A 20,869-nucleotide genomic window follows, 5' to 3' on the forward strand; every position below is an offset into this window, starting at 1 on the left:
GACGTTGGTGGTAACTGTAGATTCGAAGCCAACACTCTCACGCTTTGCTTGTATCCTTAAGGGCCTTTCACACCTGTTCCGGCACGGTTCCGGTCCGGCGAATCGAACACCAATGTTTCGTTTTTACGACGCTCCACGCGGCCAAGCACCAGACAAGATATTTACTAAAATAACAGGTCAATTTTGATATATAGCAGTTTTTAAAGTGCTCATTCGCTTTGATGTTAGGCCTACGCCAGGCCTAGACAGCCAAGCAACACGTACCTGCTGCGCTTCGTTTAAATTTACCGCAGTCACATTTTCGATCGACGGCGCCCTCGATTTTTGCAGGCTTACGAAAACAAATACATGTGCGTGACGTATCCGTTTTCGTTATCGTATTCGTAGCGTTGCGACACCTCTCTGGTATTGGAGATCCACGTAACTGTAATGAAAGGACATATCTAGTACAGTACAATAACTCTAATAAAACAATGAGGGTAAATATAGAATATATGAACGATAGCATTTGTTGAGAGGGTGGGGGAATGTCTCACTGCCTGCTGAAGTAAATTAGTATTGTTCAAACAAAACCTGCCGTCCTGTCTATTAGTGGTGTAAATGTGGTATTTATACAGAATTTGAAATACGTGTGATAATCGAGAAACTAGAGTGAGTGGCCGAGCGTGGAACCGTAATTACGTAGTCATAACATCGGCAGGGGTTCGAGGCTCACTCACTCCATGATTCTGGTGGTAGAATGAGTCTTCTCGGATAAGGACTATAAACCGTAGGTTCAGTGTACACATCTAGCTCGTGTGCACTTTAAAGAACCTAGTACATCTTTCGAGACGAGTAGGGGGTTACCCCGGTGTATTAGTACATCACAGCCACTGATCACCAACTGGGCCCTCTGGGAGACCAGTCTTTGACTGAAGCGGTTACCCAGTATAAATATATATTTCACTATACTAAACTGATACAATTTAAAATTAACATTTTTTAAACTTTTTTATTTAAACATAATACTATGTCTAGTCTACTAATGATAACACAAACGTTATGGTATGGTATGTGAAAAATGCTGAACGAGTTATGGCAAGGCACAAGGGCAATATCCAACAACTGAAAAAAAAAAAAAACAAAAAACATAATGAGATGAAAATTACTTTAAATAGTTGGAAAATACTTCACTGGAAAAAGGTGTAATTATAATTAAAACAATTTTGTCGTAACAAGTGGTTTTTTGAAAGTGTAGTAGAATGTTAAATAAATACCTCGTGCATATTGTGCATAGTGCCTATCGTTTTGTATTGATCCATGAACGATATCGATAGGTGCAATAACCAGGTTCAATTGAGTAGGGTATTGAATATACATTAATATAACAGAACGGTTGCATGCTAAATATAAAGAGTTTCTTTTAATTACCGTACCTGTGGAACAGGTTTGGTCCATGTACCCATAGGGGCATTCACAGACGCTTATATCATCTGTAGTAAAAACACAGGTACCACCATTAAAGCATTTAGCATCGCAATCATCTTGATTATCAGCTGTAATAAAGAAATTCATAATGGTAAATTAGGCTGTTTTTACTATTATAATGCAATAAGATGACATTATAAGAAAATCACTTAAAATATACCGTACGTGATGTAATGCTAAGTACCTAGGACTCGAAATTGATGATAAGCTATCTTGGAAGCACCATATTACAACTGTAACAAAAACTGTTAGTGCCAAATTAAATTTACTATAAAGCTTTCTTATAATTTAAATAAAAATATAATGATAACATTATATCTAACCACAATATGGACTATGGTATCCCAGTTTGGGGTAACTATAGCATGCAGAATCAAATGAAAATACATAAATTAAAAAAAAATAAAAATAAAATAATAATTATAAAACAACACGTGGTGATGACATAATCATGGATCTATCAAGTTCTATAAGAAGAAATTATGCTATATCATGGTTATTAAACTAGGCAATCTGAAACACTTGGTTCCGCCTAAAACAAAAATGTAAAAATAATGAGCTCAAATTCGCTGGTGCTAATGGAACGATCTACCGCAAGAAATTAAAGAATCCTTAAATTATTATTTATTTCAAATCACATTTATATTCGCAAGGTAAATCCTTACTATTTTAACCATTTTGCTTGAATCCAGTTTTATTTTACAATTGTATTTTAACTCCTTTTTAACATTGTAAATAATGTCTGTCTTTTATGCCAAATGTGAGCACGTACCATTCAGCGGTTTCGAAGGAGATACGTAAAATTACGCAATAAATTTAGTAGCAGTAATATATAGATATAGCAACCAGTATACAATAGGCACATCTATGTACATATACATTCAGCCATACCCCGCCGATAGTAGTCTATCCAATTGAATTAGAACAATACAATGAAACCCTCAGTGGTCTAATGGTTAGAACATGTGCTTATCAAGCAGAAGGTTCCGGGTTCGAATCTCGGTTAGGGATTTTCTCATTCACAGGTTTCGTCATTTTTATTGTTTCTAATTAATTAAATTTCATTATATCATCGGGCAGACTAGAATTTATTCTGTGTCTGTGATGTTTATATATGTTTATATGTAAATCCAAAGGCAAATTACTGAAAAAAATGACAATGCTGTGGGTATCAGTGGCTGGATCTCAATGGAGATACAAAAAAAAAAGCGAACAGCTAAATCAAAACGATAAAGTAAAACAATCAGAAAAGTTAGCAGAGCTTTCATGCAACACTAGCCCTTCATCTATATATATATAATGTGTGTGTGTTTAAAATAGGCGCCATCTTGGATTTCAACATGGTGGCTGTCTTTAATAACAATATATTTGGAATCCTTAGTCTCACAAACATAGGTATAGACATTATTTTTAACCTATACTTAAAAGTCAAGTTATAAGCCAAAATACGTTTAAAATGGCGGCCATCTTAGATTTCAACATGGCGGCTGAAATATAATATTTGCAACTTTAATAACAATATATTTGGAATCTTCAGTATCACAAACATAGGTATAGAAACCATTTTTAACTTGCTATGTCACTTAAAAGTCAAGTTATAAGCCAAAATACGTTTAAAATGGCGGCCATCTTGGATTTCAACATGGCGGATGAAATAAAATATTTACAACTTTAATAACAATATATTTGGAATCCTCAGTATCACAAACATGGGTATAGACACCATTTTTTAACTTGCTACGTTACTTAAAAGTCAAGTTATAAGATTCAAGATTCAAGAAATTTTATGTGTCCATAAAAATGGAAATTCACTTTGCTTGGTAGATTGAAACAACAATAAAAAACAAACATAAATAATGTTGCAACAATTTAAAACGTGCAGAATTATAACAGATTAAAATACAAGATAAAAAGTTAAAAATAAAAAAACTGTAAAAACTGTAAAACTATTTAAAAATCGCATTATCGTCTTACATTAGAATTAACCAGGCCATATAGATGGCTGCAGTCGCGTGCTCATTAGTGTTTACCGACCGACCGACCAACCTACCAACTGACCGAAATTACGGAACATTTAAAAATGTTGAAATGTTTAAAAACATTTATATTTTTTTAATTTAGCCTACACGTGCGTAGCCGGTCACTTTTGATGTGCTCGTATAACGTAATTTTGAGTTGAAAAGTAAAGTCAAGAAAACAGAAATCGGGCAGAAAGAGTGCGCAACAACATTTAACGCACAGTTCGCGCGCAAAAATCTGCGCACTCATGGCAATTTTGTAAACGCTTAAAATTGCCTGAAACGTACTCTTACTTCATCGAGAAAAAAAAAATTGAAAATTTTAAGCGCGCGTACGCATGCGTTACATGCGCTACGCACGTAATTGTATTGCCATATGATAATTTATGCCCTGAAATTTATGAGTACCAAATTTTATTTAATTGTAATTCATGGTTGTGAAGATATGATTACAAACGTGATTTCGTTAAATCGTGCGTAGACCGCGTAATTTTTTATTGCAAACCGTGAAAACATAACCACATCGATTCCTGGCCATAAAAAAAATTGACTTAGCTAGATTAAACTGATATCAAGATAAGGTCAGAAAGCGATAAAACGCATAGTGATACCGGACCGACAGACCGACAGACCGACAGACCGACATAGTGAACTATAGAGTCGCGTCCACGCGACTAAAAATATGAATGCTATTTACAACGAAGGATTTTCTAGTTCTACAAAGATTTGCTCTAATACCTGATCTATTTAAGTTATAACAGTAATGTAACGGATGAGTGGGGTCTTTCATAATATTGTTTACTTTAAAAAAAATACTCTTTTCATAGATAAAAGGCGTTAGATCAGCTTTAATAATACGTTGTGCAATTTTACGTGGTCTCTCAATATTTTTAGTCGCGTGGAAGCGACTCTATAGTTCACTATGTCGGTCGGTTGGTCGGTCTGTCTGTCTGTCGGTCTGTCTGTCGGTCTGTCTGTCGGTCCGGTATCACTATGCGTTTTATCGCTTTCTGACCTTATCTTGATATCAGTTTAATCTAGCTAGGTCAATTTTTTACAGTATATTCCTTATGGCCAGGAATCAATGTGGTTATATTTTCACGGTGCGCAATAAAAAATTACGCGGTCTACGCACGATTTAACGAAATCACGTTTGTAATCATATCTTCACAACCATGGATCACAATTAAATAAAATTTGGTACTCATAAATTTCAGGGCATAAATCATCATATGGCAATACAATTACGTGCGTAGCGCATGTAACGCATGCATACGCACGCTTAGAATTTTCAAAATTTATTTTCGATGAAATAAGAGTACATTTCAGGCAATTTTAAGCGTTTACAAAATTGCCATGAGTGCGCATATTTTTGCGCGCGCACTGCGCGTTAAATGTTATTGCACACTCTCTTTGCCCGATTTCTGTTTTCTTGACTTACTTTTCAACTCGAAATTACGTTATACGAGCACGTCAAAAGTGACAGGCTACGCACGTGTAAATTAAAAAAATATAAATGTTTTTAAACATTTCAACATTTTTAAACATGTTCAGTAATTTCGGTCAGTATAGTTCACTATGTCGGTCGGTCGGTCTGTCTGTCTGTCTGTCGGTCTGTCTGTTGGTCTGTCGGTCTGTCTGTCGGTCCGGTATCACTATGCATTGTAGCACGCGACTTAATGGCTGTTGGCCTTGTTCTTATCATTATCAGTATAGTTACCATAAAAACATCCAATGCTAAAAGATAAAATACTTTGAATAATACTTTGATAAAATAGAATTAAAATAGTGTTATCAACTCTAATTTGCTTGAGTTTTCTGAGAAAGTAAAGCCTTTGAGATGCCTTCTTGGAAATCATGAGAGAGTTTGACTCCCATTTTAATTTGTTGTCAATTATAGTACCTACGTATTTGTATTGGGTTACTCTTTCAACCTCGGTTTCTTTAATAGTTATTACATTATGTTCAACTGCGGTTTTACGAAAATCTATTATCATCTCTTTGGTTTTAGTAATATTTTAATATTAATACTTAATACTTAAAAGTATTAAGTTCATATCCTCACACCAATTAACAAATCTTCCAACTTCATTAACAAATTCATTTACATTATGCTTACTATCGCAATGAAAACCACTAATTACAGTATCGTCAGCGTATTTTACAATATTGCAATCTTTACTTAAAATATTAAAACTACTTGAATAAAGAGAAAACAAAATTGGGGAAATAACACATCCTTAAGGAGCTCCAACACTGATGGATTCTTTGTTGGATAGGATACCATTGCACTTAACAATCTGCGGTCTATTAATCAAAAAACTATATATAACTTTGGTGAGCTGAGGTGAGACATTAAAACTTAATAATCTATCAATTAAAACGTGTTGTAAAATAGTATTAAAAGCACTGGAGAAATCGAAAAATATAGACCGTACATAATTTCTTTTTGAATCAAGGTGATGATATGTATCATGGAGATAAGAATTAACAGCATCGTCAACCCCTTTATTTTTCTTGTATGCAAATTGATTCTTATCTGCATTACCAATATTTTCCTTAAGTCTATAGATACAATCAACCTTTCTAAGCATTTCATTATATTTGAAGTAATTGCAATTGGTCTAAAAAATTTTGGTACACTAGGTTTATTAACTTTAGGCAATGGATTTATAATAGAAGTTTTCCATATCCGTGGAACAGTACCATTTCTAAAAATAATATCAAAAATATAAATAAAAATTGGACATAGTTGGATATTGCACACTTTTAAAATTCTGTTTGAAATCCCATCTGGTCAAGTTGCCTTATTGACTTTTAAGCCAAAATAAGTCTGAAATGGCGGCAATTTTATTTTTTAACATTTTAAGGGTGAAGATCTAAAAATTGAGCCGGGTAAACAGCAGATTTGAATTCAGCACCCCAAAATTACATAAAACACATGTTTTTTCGCTTTTAACACGAAATGCCTACAGCATCTTATTAAAGTGGAAATATGACTCTCTGGACTAGTCTATTATAACTGTGCACACTGGACCTCGTTTAGAGTCCTTATCCGAGAAGACTTTCTCTCTCTCTCATCACCCAATGCGCACAAAGAACAGAAGTTCTGTCTACACTATCAAACTAATTTGACAAAAATGTGTGATGTGCCCAATTGGTAGTGATATATGCCCAAATATGGTAGTGATAATATGACATCATCATGTCCATTGGGCACATCACATTTTCTTGTCACATAAAGTTAGTTTAGAAAGAGCTTTAACATGTCGTAGTCGGTCTTCGCAACTCGAATGCTCTCTATAAGAATCATCATTCAAAAGGGAACGGAAGGCCAAGATAAAAATTTGATGTTGGCTATTAATTAGCAAACTCACTCGGTCAACGTGGCTCCGTAAAAGGAAAATACCTTAAATCATTTTTAGTTTGACGGATGAAGAATGACTTTTTAAGTACTGAACTAATAGTAATACAATAATGTTTTTTGACAATATCTAAGATCGTTGAATAATGTAATACCGTACAGAAAAGAAATACCTGTAAATGGGCCTATATATAAGGCTCCTGGTTGACCAAATTGATTGTCCACACCAGATGATAGTGTTCCAGTCATTCTTTCGTACCAATATATCTTAGCATCTGCCCAATCTGTCCAGTAGAGATAGTTCCCATAAATTTTAATATTAAAAGGGTGTGTTCTTATCACGGTAACAAGCGTTGTTCTGTTGGTTCCGTCAAGGTTAGCTGCCTCGATTAAATCAGTTCCTCCATCACACCAATACATCTTTCCACCTTTAGGATTAAAACAATAATAATAACATTCTTCAATAATATTAATAATAATATAATCTACAATATTATATTCTACTAAAGAGCGAATGTTTCGAATCATCTCTCTGGGCTGGTGAAAGAGGATTTGTACGGATATACTCCATCCTGTCATATTCATCAACCATAATTAATGCAGACCTATTTTATTGTACATAGTTCATAGACCTTTATTTTTCATAGTGCGTGTTTTATTCATCACTGATTTTGAGACTATTATATTCTAAAATGAATATGGAAAAAATGAAGGCCGTTTTCATAGAAAGAAACTTATTTCCACTCCACGTCTTTAATAAATGGCGGTAGCCTGTTTATTAGATTAATTACAATGTAAGCATAATATAAACATATAAATAACTAGTAATATATAGTTTTTACCGGAATCGGATACTGATAAAGCAAGTCCAGTTGGAGATTGAAGTCCCGTCGTCACTATTGCGGTTCTGGTACTTAAGTCATCTAACTGCGCGCGCTCTATCATATCTGTACCCCAATCTGTCCAGTACAGGTATCTTAAATGAAGAATAATTGACCAATCGTTTACAAATACTATTTATAGGCAGTAAATAACAGTTTTGTTCTGTTCCTTTTTTTTAATGTGAAAAGAGAATTTACAATACTCTACAGTAAACAGTTAACATTTTCTGTCAGTGATAACATTACTAAAAGATGATATACAATATTTCAGGAAGGTGAAGTTGAAGAGTTTTCTATAATATAAAGTTAGTGGAAAATGTATATTTTATAGCTAGCTAATTGATGGCGCTAGTTACAATATGTTATGCATGATTAAATATTTTATAACAATAAGATAAGTTATTGACATTGGATTGGACGGTTACATGACATGCAATAGTATAATAATGAGTGTAACGGTACACATAATAATTCGGTGAATGAGGAAAGGTTATATTCATCATTCACCTCATGCAATTATTTGTACCATTACACAAATATAAAACATTAATTATTTGTTTTATATAACATCTAAATAGATTCCTGTAATTTGAATCAGATTGAATAAAAGGAAGGCATGTCTACATTTGAGTTACATTGAAACAGTAACTTTTGTTGTAAATATATGGTTTATAATATAGCAAATATTATACTTATTTGGACTTTATAAACAAATTTTAGTGGTAATATGTCAACAGACGACCAAAAAATCTTTTTTTTTTATAATTTAAGTCGTATGCCGCTAAACTACAAGTTATAATATTAGTAAGAAAACCTATAATACTGTATTATTTCAAATAACCCACCCTCTGATTAATAATTGAACAATCCATTTGATTTGATTTGATTGATTTGAGTTTTGTAGTTGAAGAATGGAACTAGAAAACTCAGATCTTGATATCTGAGTTTTCTAGATCTGAGTTTTCTAGACACCCCCCCCCCCCAAAAAAAAATGTGCATGAAATCCAATAACAGCACTGTCACGTTCTACGAATAGAAGCAAGACGCACACGATCTCTCCTTCACAAAAACAAGATCATAGCAATGACTATGAAAATAATCTACTTATAGTCTAGTTATATAAAACAAATTTTTATACGAATGACGTAATGTATAGGGGCGAAAATGTGAATGTGTTAATAAAGTACGAATTTTGCTGATATATTTGTTATATGTTTTGTAGGCCCACTTGTCCCCAGAGAAGAGTATTGACTGACATAATACTAACATACCCGTTTGTAGTATCTATCTCAATCCCACTTGGTTTGTCTAATGATGTATCAAAGAGAATCGTTCTATTTGTTCCATCCAGATTTATTACTTCGATTCGAACTTCCTGAAGACTTGTCCAATAAAGTTTATTTCCAATTTTATCAATGACTAAACCATTCACATCTTAATAAAAAAAATAATAAAAAGTTAAACCTGAACTGTTGTATTGACAGCGTAGGTTATGACACAGGAAAACCAAACGTATGATTAATCTCTTTGTTATTATTCACCTTTTTCTAACACCTCAGAGACAAAACAATAATTAATGATTGCACTCTTTTCTAAAATCGGTGTGTTTTTCCTACAGTATAAAACAAAAAATATTCCTCTTTAAATCATAGAGTTATAAAATATTAACTCCATGTTTAAATGTCCATCTTAAAACATTGCTTCCAAATACACAATAGGCCTAGGCCTTAATTGATATAAAAGTGAAAATAGACAGAATCAATAAATGTGTTCTTACGTCCAGCTTCAAAAGAAACAAATCGTCCCTGTTGGTTAGTGGCAAATGAATACCATTCAATGGAAGATAGGGATGTGTCAGACCAATATAACATTAAGGTGTTCGGATTATAATCAAGAGCCACGGGTGTGGTCAGTTGAGCTGTCGACGGCAATGCTTCCGTAAATTGTAAGGGTGTGTTTGTAATGTTTGAAGAGAAAATTCCCCCACTTTGGTCAGTTACAAACATAATATCACCTGTAAAATAACAATATTATTATGAAACAACATGTTAAATAATAAGTAATTACTTTCAAAGTCGGAAAAAAAACAAAAAAAAAAACATATGACATTCAAAATATTGAGTCTTTCTGAAAATGTATGGAGGTATTTTCTTTCTCTTCTTTCCTCTTTTAGTTTCCTAAAAACAACCGATTACTTTTATGAAAAAATGGGAGTAATAAAAACAAAGATAAATTAAAAGTTATGACTAGTAAAGCAGTAATGTAAGAGTATCTAAGAACGTAACTATGGATCTAGTCTAATAAATATCATAGATTAACCTAAGATAATTATTCCTTTTTTAAGAAGCAGAGTAGACGTATGTTTCTAATGATCAAAGTGTGTGTTTCTACTAAACATAGCTTGTTAATATGATAAACATGTAAACAAAGTTTGTTTCTTAAATCATTATAAAGTATTTTGTGAAATAAAATGAAATTATCCTTAGAAATTTTCTGCTTACACATTTTACACGTTTTTTTTGTATCTTTTCATTTCTCTTTTAATTACCAGATTAGAAAGGGGTACGTGTTGGAATCAAGACCGATAACAAGAAGACAAACATGATGATCAAACAGCAGTGCGTCTGTACAAGATATAGTTGATCAAACATAATGGGACAAACAATTGTAATATGGCCATATATGGACTCGTCATATCACTTCCATGTTTTCTATATCTACACTTTTTAGTCGCGTGAACGCGACTCTATAGCTCACTATGTCGGTCGGTCGGTCTGTCGGTCTGTCGGTCTGTCGGTCTGTCTGTCGGTCCGGTATCACTATGCGTTTTAGCATGCGAACTCTATAGTTCACTATGTCGGTCTGTCGGTCTGTCGGTCTGTCGGTCTGTCTGTCGGTCCGGTATCACTATGCGTTTTAGCACGCGACTTATGGCTGTTGGCCTTGTTTGGTGTCAAAGCTAGTCAAATTACTGTAGAACAAACCCAACTTAACCAAGTAGGCCTACAACTTATTTTTTACCCTCGTTGTGTTAGCATGAAAATCAGCAGAAGTTTTTTCATGGAATATCAATTAATTATTTGGATTAAAGTACATAATTTAAGGTTAAAAATGTTAATGTAATAACATCAGTGATTTAACTACGTGATATATATTTGCAATATATTTCTTATCTCCAGGGCAGCCCACCATGGCGTAAAAGTACATTGAGCTCTCTGTGACGAGGCTGTATTAAAATAATAGTAGTAATCGTATTCCCCACTTCTCTCTCGCACCGAGAGAGCAAATACCACTATTACTACGCTCAGAAAACATATTGCACCCGATTCTGTAGAAGTATCAGATCTTAACTGACTTATGAAGTAATCTAGATACAAATCCAGTGCACGGTATTGTGTACTTATAATACGTGATACAGCTACAGAATCGGTTGACAATTACTGTTTTTAAAGACTTACCGACAACGAATCCTATGCGTAACGTTTCAAGGCACATTACAAAAAGAAGTAGGCATGCCATCGTTTTACAAAATTCTGAAAAAGTATCAAAATGGTCTATTTTGACAATGTGCACCTTATTCTATCAATGAGATTATTTTCTAATTCTGTCTCTAGGTAGATCTCAACTGACTACCGGCACTCATCTGAATAAGAATATAAGTGTTCTCTACGGTTGGAATTAAAAAGAGGTATGGCCAGTGAAATCAGTAAACGGGTTCATGTTAGGAAATGTAGGCCATACTTGCCTACAATCATTAACTTACAGGAAACGCACGTTAAATTATAAATAAAATGGATGAATTAAATGCAGATTAAATGTGGAATCTACAAAATGGAGGAGGCAGAGTTATTGCATTATATTATAAAGTGAAAGGTATTGTCACCCCAACAATGTGCATCTAAAAAAACAGGTGCTCGCCTAATGTCGAAATAATGGTACTTGTGTGTACTACAATACTGAGGGAATTTTCACATGTTATGTTATTGGTAGTATACATACCAAACAAGAAACTTGCGAAGGAAGGTCAAAGAGAACTAATCGTAGTTGTAGCAGAAATAGAAACGGCTTCCTCTAAAAATGTGAATATTGTGATGGTAATTAAATGTAGCCATAACCAAAGAAATGCGGATAGAAACAGAGATAAGGAGCCACTTCAGATTAAAGAACAAAAGTTTAAAACTTGAAATGACAACAATATTATGGGGAAAGCATGTTGATCAATAATTTAGGAATTAAATACAAGGAGACTGCAACAAGAAGTGGTATAGGTTGAGGCTTTTTTCGGCGTCAACAAATTCATTTCTTCCAGCTGGGATTAAAAAAAAAAGAACGATGATGTAAATTATAAGATCTACAACGAATAGCTGCAATACTTTTGGTAATTTAAACAAAATTAGTAATCTATGTTAGAGATATAAGTAAGAGAGTTTGTACGTTTGTTTGTTCGTTATACAAATGTTTGTTACTGCATGCAGCTATAGGGTATCAAAATATAAAAAAACTTGTTTCAAACTACATTTGAATATTATCCGCCATCTTGGATCCGAGTTAGCGGCCAAATGGGGTAAAAATGCCGCACGTTTCCCGACTTTAGATAAACTAAATTTCACAAAATCGGGGGTTCGGGAGGGGGTTGGGGGTTAGGCTGGATGTATTTTTTGTGACTTCTTGTATAAACAAACAAAGCGAATTAATAATGGCAACATAAATTAGATTATTATCAATTTGCATATCGTTCACATAGGGGTATAGATGATGCCTTTACTACATTAATACATAACTTGCTGTTTATCTTGATTGTGCTAATACTTATGCTAGAGTTTTATTTCTAGATTTTTCATCCGCTTTTAGTACTGAAGAAAATGAATATTTTAGGTGTAAACCAGTCAATCATTTTATGGATCACTAACTTTTTATAGGATAGAGAACTGTTTTAACGAGTGTAAATCTGAATTCCGTACTTATAATACCGGAGCGCACAAGGTCCTTTTAACCAATTTGTTTCTTTTTATACTAATGATTTTAACTGTTATAATATAGATGCCCAAAACAAAGTGTTTTACTGTAAAATACGCGGATGCTATAACCTCCTATCTTGTTGGGCTTTCAAAACATAATTCTACTCCGTTATACTTTTGAAAATGTAAATCGGTTATCATTTTAGTGTATATACTCATAACTACTTAAAAGTTAAATATCAAGCAAACAAAACAGATTATTATTGATTATAGGAAACGTGCTAAAAAACACAGTGAACTGACGATTATGAATGCTAAGGTTGAGATTGTAACGGGGGATTTATTTTAAGAGATATGTAACTGTATCAGTTTAAACAATTAAATTGTTTAAACTGATTGCAAACATTTTGTGCAATTAGCCTGGTTTTACAGCCTTGATAAACAAAACATCACGAGAGTAGAGAAAATATGTAAGACAGCTTACATAATAATAGGAACTAAAGATAATAAGAACGCTGAATATAGAGTTAACAGTGAGTAAGAAATTAAAAGTAATTGTGTCGGCTACACCATTACCTTGTTTAGAACAAGCTAAAGTTGTTTTGGAAATAAACGAATCAAAAATTCACAATCCACAAGCGGTTGCTACACATTTTAATAATCATTTTACCAATGTAGCAAGATATCTTGTTGATAAACTTCCACTCATGAGTAACATGTTTAACTATGGTTCCAAAATTGTAAAAGACTTTTATTCTTCAAAATTTACAACTCTTTTTAGCCTTAAACCTGTGTCAGAAGAATTCATTCTTAAACAACTTAAAAGTCTTGACCCTACGAAAAGTACAGGTCTCGATGGGCTACCAGCTAAATTCCTTAAAGATGGCGCCGGTGTACTGGCTTCCCCTTTAACGTATTTTATCAATTTGTCAATTAATACAGGAGTTGTTCCGAGTGATTTTAAAATAGCTAAAGTCATCCCACTGTATAAAAAAAAATGTCGTAAAAATCCAGAAAACTATAGACCCATCAGCGTCTTAAGAATTCTCGAAAAGTCGTTTCATGTTCAGTTAGAACAGTACCTTGTGGAAAATGATCTTATTTATCAATATCAGTCAGGTTTTCGGCAATTTCATTCTACCGAAAGTACTTTAATTAATCTATTAGACACAATTAAATTAAATAACTCCGAAGGTACACATACTGGTATGGGACTTAGGCCTATAGATTTATGTAAGGCATTCGACACTGTCGATCATGATATATTGTGTGAAAAGCTTTTGTTAATGGGCATCACCTCATTAGATTGGTTTCGTTCATATTTGTCAAACAGAAGCCAAATTGTTAAAATCGAAGACTCCTTATCCGTTCCCATGGATATTTCATGTGGAGTTCCACAGGGTAGCATATTGGGTCCTTTGCCTTTTTATGTTTCATAAACGATATGGTTTTAAGTATCGACCCTGAATGCAAATTGCTGGTATATGCTGATGACAGTGCAATTGTTTTTTGGCACAAAGATCCGACTGTTGTCGCTGATAAACTTATGTAGAGTATGGCTTGTCGATAACAAACTATCTATCAATATCAGTAAAACTGAATCTATCATCTTTTGTATCCAAAAAAGGCTTCAACGTTTACGATCTTTCAATATTATTTCTCATGGCCTTACTTTAACGGGTTCAAAATCAGTAAAATATTTAGGTATAGAACTTGATAGTTCTGCCTCTTGTAACACCATCGCCAAAAGTGTAATAAAAAGGGCGAATAGTAGATTAAGGTATTTATATCGTCAGGCTAGTTGCTTGGACAAAAATACGAAAAAACTGTTATGCTCTGCCTTAATTCAATGCTTGTTTGATTATTGTGCTTCGACTTGGTATGAAGGTATTGACAAAGTTTTGAAGCAAAAAATACAGACAACTCAGAACAAATTTGTGCGTTTTATTTACGGTTTCGGAGAGTAAAATTTCTCAGGCTTTGTATAATGTTCATAAAATTGTCAATAACAATGCAGCTCCATATCTATCTGAACATTTCTCACGGACATCCACAATCCACACACATAACACACGCCAACGTCATGTTAATCTGGTTTTACCTCTACTTAAAGGAAATAAACAGTCTCATTCTACTTTTTTCTTCTCTGCTATCAAAGACTGGAACGCTCTCCAAACAAACTTAAAATTAATTTCCAACATAACTACTTTCAAATCACATATTAAAAAACATTTTGAACGCAATATTTAATATTTATAATAATTTTGATAACTATATAATGGTCTTGATAATGTGCAATCTTACTCATTACTTGTTTGCTTTCTCTTTTAATTTTTCTGTTTTACTGGGCTTTAATTTTAATGTATATATATATATATATATTTTTTATAAATGTTGTATTTTCTCTTGTTTGTTATGTGCAATTTGGACCCCATTGGAAATGGGCTGGTTTTTCCTGCCTAATGGGTGTTCCTGATGCTCGTTATTTTGTCTTTTGCCTGTTTGTTATTTTAATGTTGAGCATCAAATACATTCAATCAATCAATCAATAATTCAGGGCGTTTAGTGAATTTAAGATGGAAAACTAGAGCTAGAAACTAGTTTCTCCCTACCGCAATTATATTAGGCCATTTAAATTAAACGGTATGATACTATACCTTTATACACACACCAATCTTGCTTGTATTTTGAACGATGTCTTTTATCTGTATTTTGATTGATGACTGATAAAATTAGATCAGAACATGCCGGATGGCAACAGGCCGGTAGGTGGCAAGGGCTTTGATCACTTCTGCTGGAATTTGCGCATTACAAATTCATATTATTATTCATAAAGGGCAAAGGGCATTAGGCCGGGCAGCAACAATCATACTGGGTAGCATCAGGCCCGGTGGGTGGCAAAGACCTAAATGGCAACTGGCCGTATGGCAACTGAGGCGGTCAGTAAGAGGCTGGGCGGCATCAGGCCGGGTGTGTGGCACGGGTCTGAAGGGCAACTGGCCGATGGCGACTGAGGTCGGTCGGTAAAAGGCTGCGTGGAATCAGGCTGGGTGTGTGACAAGGGCCTGAAGGGTAACTGGCCGTATGGCAACTGAGGCCGGTCGGTAACAGGCTTGGTGGCAAAAAACCTAATGTGTCAAAAGACCGGTTGAAAAAAGGCCAAGTGGCAAAGGTCCTGGTGGCGAAATGCTGGGTGGCTGTAGACTGTGTGGCAAAAAGTCTAGTTGGCAACGGGCCGGAATCTTCATTAATTGACATTTTAAAAACCCGTAATAATTTATTTAATACGTTTCCAAGTTAGTTAAACATGTGATGAGTTTATGAATACTATATTAGATATGGAATCAACAGAACATTATTGTTTAAATATTCTAAACAAACGTACAATTTTATATATGAAATATATACTTACGTTAGATAGATTATGTTTTTAACCTTTACCAACACGTCCTTAGAGAATTGTATTTATTGTCATTGACTTTTTTATGTGGATGGTGGATTTGATTTATTTTATTTCTGCTTCACCGAGTATATTCATATAATTTGAACTATTTCCTTGACTTTAGACAGATTGAAGGCAGATAAGATATTTTCTTTTATTTTTTTCACAATATCGGGTAAAGAAAACAAATTCTTTACAAAATAATCCAAATTTAAAGTCACCTACGCAATTTTATAGACAATTTTGTAACAAAAAGTAAGGCGAAAAAATATAATCCATGCTGTGAATAGGCAATTTCAAGTTCTGCCTCATAGCCGACGTTTATAGATATCAAACATGAACAATTAACCTTAAACAAAAATATTTAAGTACTTAATGCCATCAAATTCTATATAAATCTTAAATTTAAAACTTATAAGGAGGGTTCGAAAAGGGGTGGAGGTTAGGAGTCATTCGAGAAGGGGTGGGAGTTTTCTTCTATGATCTTGGCCTGGTCGAATAGATTGTCCTATAATATAACTTCCCAGTGGCGTTATAATATTTAGATTTATTAATCTAAACCACATTTTACAATTGCAAAAATCAACACAAGGTAATTGTGATTTCATTAAGTAGAACATGTGATAACTTGAGTGTAATCATCATGCAAGCAATTATTCCGAAATTCTATATATATTTCAGTACCTGAATGATTCTTAAAACCATTTAGCTTTAGGATTATGTAGCAAGTTTCAAGCCCACTAGTCTAATAAGCTAGTTTCTAGGCCCACACGTCTGATTATCAAGGTTCTAAGGCCCACGAATATAATTAAATTGAGGCTCACAAGTCTAATTAGAAAGATTATAAGCCCACGGGTCTAATTAGCAAGATTATTCACTCCGGTTTGCTTTGCAAAATGTTTGGCTCTTGAATCAACCTAAAAAAGCAACCTTTTGTGTCGAAAAAACATTAATTTGTTCTCTCTTGTGTTTTCAAAAAATCTTTGTAAATAAATAATTTTAACATTGCATGTACCATATATTTTTTTTAATTACCTTGTCTGTAAATACATACAATACTTCAAAAGTATCGTGAATTAAATAAAAGTATAACAGTATTTAGAAACAGCAATACTCCTTTCGAGTTGACTTGCGATGGTCAGTTGACACTCATGTACCGACAGCTTCAGAAAAGTTACTTATAGGCCTTCTGTATTGTTAAAAAAACATATTACTCTTTGTTTAGTTTGTTTATGTTTATATTTTACAGCATGGCATCGTTTTAAAAATGAGTAGCAACTCAAATAAATAACAGTGACAGAAATAACTTTGGCCTATAGTAAGAAGGAAGATGTATGAAATGCGTCGTCATAATAAAAAGCATAAATATCTATACATACTGCGATAACTGCCTACTATGTATGTGGGCCTACATATCTTGTCTTACATCTTTATCCATTTAATATGTTTTATTGATCTCTTTAACATCACACGAGAATTATGTTATTTACTGTTAATAATGAAATCGATGCTAAGCCCATGTTGTGATCTTTATTACCATACTAATGTTTCAAATAAATAGTAGGCCTACTTCGCACATCAAATTATTGTAGCCGATTATATTATTATCATTGTAAGATAATGTTTACAGACAGATGTTTAATTTATGTTTTTGTGATGAATGTGACATAGTTTCAAATTGGAAAGAGTCGTATAGAGAGTTTTGCCCTTTACATCTGCTTACTAGTTTGCACATTGCTGAACTCACATAAGCATGTGGGTATTGTTATTGCCGTAGAACATAAATTAATGTGATGCTAAATAAGAATAATTTTTAATTAAAGATGTATTGTCCCTAGGACTAATTAAAAAAAAAAATTTTTTTTAATATTTCGAAAAAAATGTGTGTCATTTTGAAGTATCATAATAGTTAATAACTTTCACCAAAAATTAGTTGAAAAAAAAAAAATTTAACCAAAATACAGACGTTTTTTTGTTCAAAAAATAACTTTGACTTCCAGTCAAAGTTTTCGATCAAAACATATATCATAATGCAACACGCTTATTTGGCTACACTTATGAATAATAATAATTAATGTTATTTTATGCATAATCATAAAACTTCCTTGCGATCTGTGTGAAAACACCTTCTCAACCACGACGAGTTGTAAACAATCCTAATTAGCATCATGCATAATGCATACTCATGGTTTGAAATCTTTGTTTATTTTCGCTCATGACGATTTACCAGACGGAATGTAATCAAATTAATTTACCTGTTAATTACGTAAACTTGTTGTTTTTGCCTCGAATTTTAGACCTAAAGTGAGTAACTTTAATATTACTTTGATATGGCCAATTTAAATTTAGAATAATTTTTTTTTTCATTTTTTGTGTTTCAAGGGACAATACATCTTTAAGTAGATTTGCTATTTTAATATATCCCCTAATTATTCTGTAATAAAACTCACCTTACAGAGAGATTTATACAGCAATTGCTAAAGATAAGAGAAGATGGGTACACCATGTTGCAACTCCAGATGAACTAGCAAGACCTCGAGAAAAAGATGCAAACTTAAAAAGAGATGGAGAGATAACCTTTAATAACATTAAGACATATGAGCATTAGCTAAAGAGAAGAGTAAATAGTGAGCTTTTGATGAGGGAATGCCCTGCAGTGGATTGCTAAATCATGATGGAGAAGGAGAAGATGAAGAAGAAAATACAATCACTTTAATCGTTAAAACATTTCCATTGTGATCAAAATAATCTACAATTAAACCCAGTGTGTCATGCTATCCACCGAACAAACAATATCAATTCAATTTATTTATTGTGGTGTTACTGTATTAGGCCTATTAATCTTTAATTTATAATGTCTAAAAAGGAATTTTCTTAAATAATAATATTATTAAAAAAGGAACCCATAAAGGAACCCCACTAATAGCTCTAGTTGTTATCAATCAATCAATATCAATATCAATATCAATCAATATCAAATTCTTTCAAATGGTATACAATAGAAAACAAGACCACTTAAAATTAAATATTTTCATTTGTTTGAATATTTACAATTCGTTGCAATATTCGTTTTCTCATTAAAACGTTATTCCAGTAAACGTATATAGATATAACGTTTTTGTAATGAAATACAGTATCAAAATACAGTAATACAGTTTTGCACACAACCTTATGGAGTGAGATTTTCACACAACCCATTGTACTGAATTATACCAAACGGTATGTGTTTATAAACCAGGAGATAGGTGGGGTTGATAGATTATGCGGGCCTACTGGAAAAACTGCAAATATGGTGACTCGGATATTGGTCGCAAAATTCCTAACGAAAATGTCCAGTTATTCATATTATTATTACTATGCAGTATTAATATCATTAATATAGTTATAATATCTTGTTAGTATTGTTGTTATATCTAAATTTATATTAATTTTATGTTATAAATAATAATTTCTTCAATCTAACAAAGGACTAATGGGTAGATTAATTAGTTTTGCAGATTGTGATGGTGATAGATATATCGTATTACAATAGCAATCAAACACGGACATATTATGCTTAAGTTATTTCATTAGGCTGTAGTAATGAGTCTAAATATCATCATGGCTTTTGGAATAATAATGAAACTCCTTTGTAATAATATGTATTACTTTCTATCGCGCATAACGCAAAAAATAGATTGCTGCTATTAGTGTGATCAATATTATGATAAATTATACATTAAATGCTAGAAAGCAATTTAACTAAATGTATTAAATTCTTGTATGTAATGGTTTCAAAATACAATTGATAGATTATGAATTTTCAAGCAATTATAGAGAATTGGATTCCACCTTACGATAAATGTTATTGCGATTCGTGTAAATGTGTTTTGATTATCTCCATTTACATTGTTCTATTAAACTCGTTGCCTACATTATTCTATGCATTTCATGTTTAAATTTAAACAGTCTCCACGGACGTTCAATATTATATATTCAGTATGCAGTTTCTGTTATTGTAGAGCTTTCGTTTTATTTTATGTATTTAAAATCCATTCACTATATTTGATTAATCCCTTTTGAATTTATAATACGACAATGTACGCTGGCAAATAAATTATTTCATTTTTTCCGTGCAAGGGTTATATTTTATGGCAATATAAATAAGGATACTTTTAAGGGTATTACGCTTGTCAGAGAGTATTGCGTTCCGATGTTCGGTAAATGACTTTCGGTAAACGGCGCACGATTCATCACTAAATGTACTTGATGTCTTGCATACAGATATTGCAAGGACTTTGTTTCATGACACTATATATTGCCACTGTTAAATTAATATTGCTATTTTAATATTCGATTATTGTTTTGTTATAATAATACTAATTTATAATAACACGAACACAGATTAATTGTAAAATCTCTAATAGTTATAGTAAAGATTATTGATGACTGTGAATATAATTGTAAAACAAAATGAAATTAAATAAAAATAAGATTCCATTATCATCTTGTTAATTATAGGTATGTTGTTAAGTTGTCATCAACATATTTCACATCAATAATTCGAGAAAAAAAAAACAAACAAAAACAGAAAACCCTCCTTATCAATCAATCAATCAATCACGCCTCCACCCTATTTTATCTACAACCTTAAGTACTATATCAATTCCCACATTTCTTCCGAATTACTTGAGTATGCATAATTATTGTTTATGTTTTTTTTTTCTATTTGTTCAAATAGTCAACAAGAAAGCAATCAT

At 32.8% G+C, this 20,869-nt stretch overlaps 1 protein-coding gene across 2 annotated transcripts; it reads right to left on the minus strand.

Annotated features, from left to right (window-relative positions):
• Positions 1–1,026: 1,026 nt before the first annotated feature.
• LOC140043577 (low-density lipoprotein receptor-related protein 6-like) lies at positions 1,027–16,148 on the minus strand. 2 transcript variants are annotated; one of them, XM_072088100.1, is made up of 7 exons: positions 16,101–16,148; positions 9,508–9,744; positions 9,002–9,164; positions 7,692–7,825; positions 7,023–7,277; positions 1,416–1,535; positions 1,027–1,104 (listed from the first exon to the last, which is right to left on the minus strand). In XM_072088100.1, exons 2-7 carry the CDS (start codon positions 9,734–9,736, stop codon positions 1,073–1,075), a joined length of 933 nt encoding a protein of 310 aa, XP_071944201.1. In that variant the 5' UTR covers positions 9,737–9,744; positions 16,101–16,148; the 3' UTR covers positions 1,027–1,072. The 2 variants fall into 2 exon arrangements, with proteins under 2 accessions (XP_071944201.1, XP_071944200.1); XM_072088099.1 differs by lacking the exon at positions 16,101–16,148 and adding an exon at positions 11,189–11,257.
• Between the last annotated feature and the right edge of the window lie 4,721 nt (positions 16,149–20,869).

The sequence above is a fragment of the Antedon mediterranea genome, chromosome 3 (assembly GCF_964355755.1).
Source record: "Antedon mediterranea chromosome 3, ecAntMedi1.1, whole genome shotgun sequence".
Lineage (NCBI taxonomy): Eukaryota > Metazoa > Echinodermata > Crinoidea > Comatulida > Antedonidae > Antedon > Antedon mediterranea.

Bases quoted from the DNA above. Each gene is read 5' to 3' on its own strand.
- LOC140043577 (XM_072088099.1), bottom strand. From the start codon at position 11,249: ATGGCATGCCTACTTCTTTTTGTAATGTGCCTTGAAACGTTACGCATA. The intron at 7,278-7,691 runs GTAAAAACTATA...TTAATCCTAAAG, and splicing joins TTTATCAGTATCCGATTCCG to GTGGAAAGATGTATTGGTGT. The intron at 1,105-1,415 runs GTACGGTAATTA...TTTTTTTTTCAG, and splicing joins GGACCAAACCTGTTCCACAG to TTGTTGGATATTGCCCTTGT.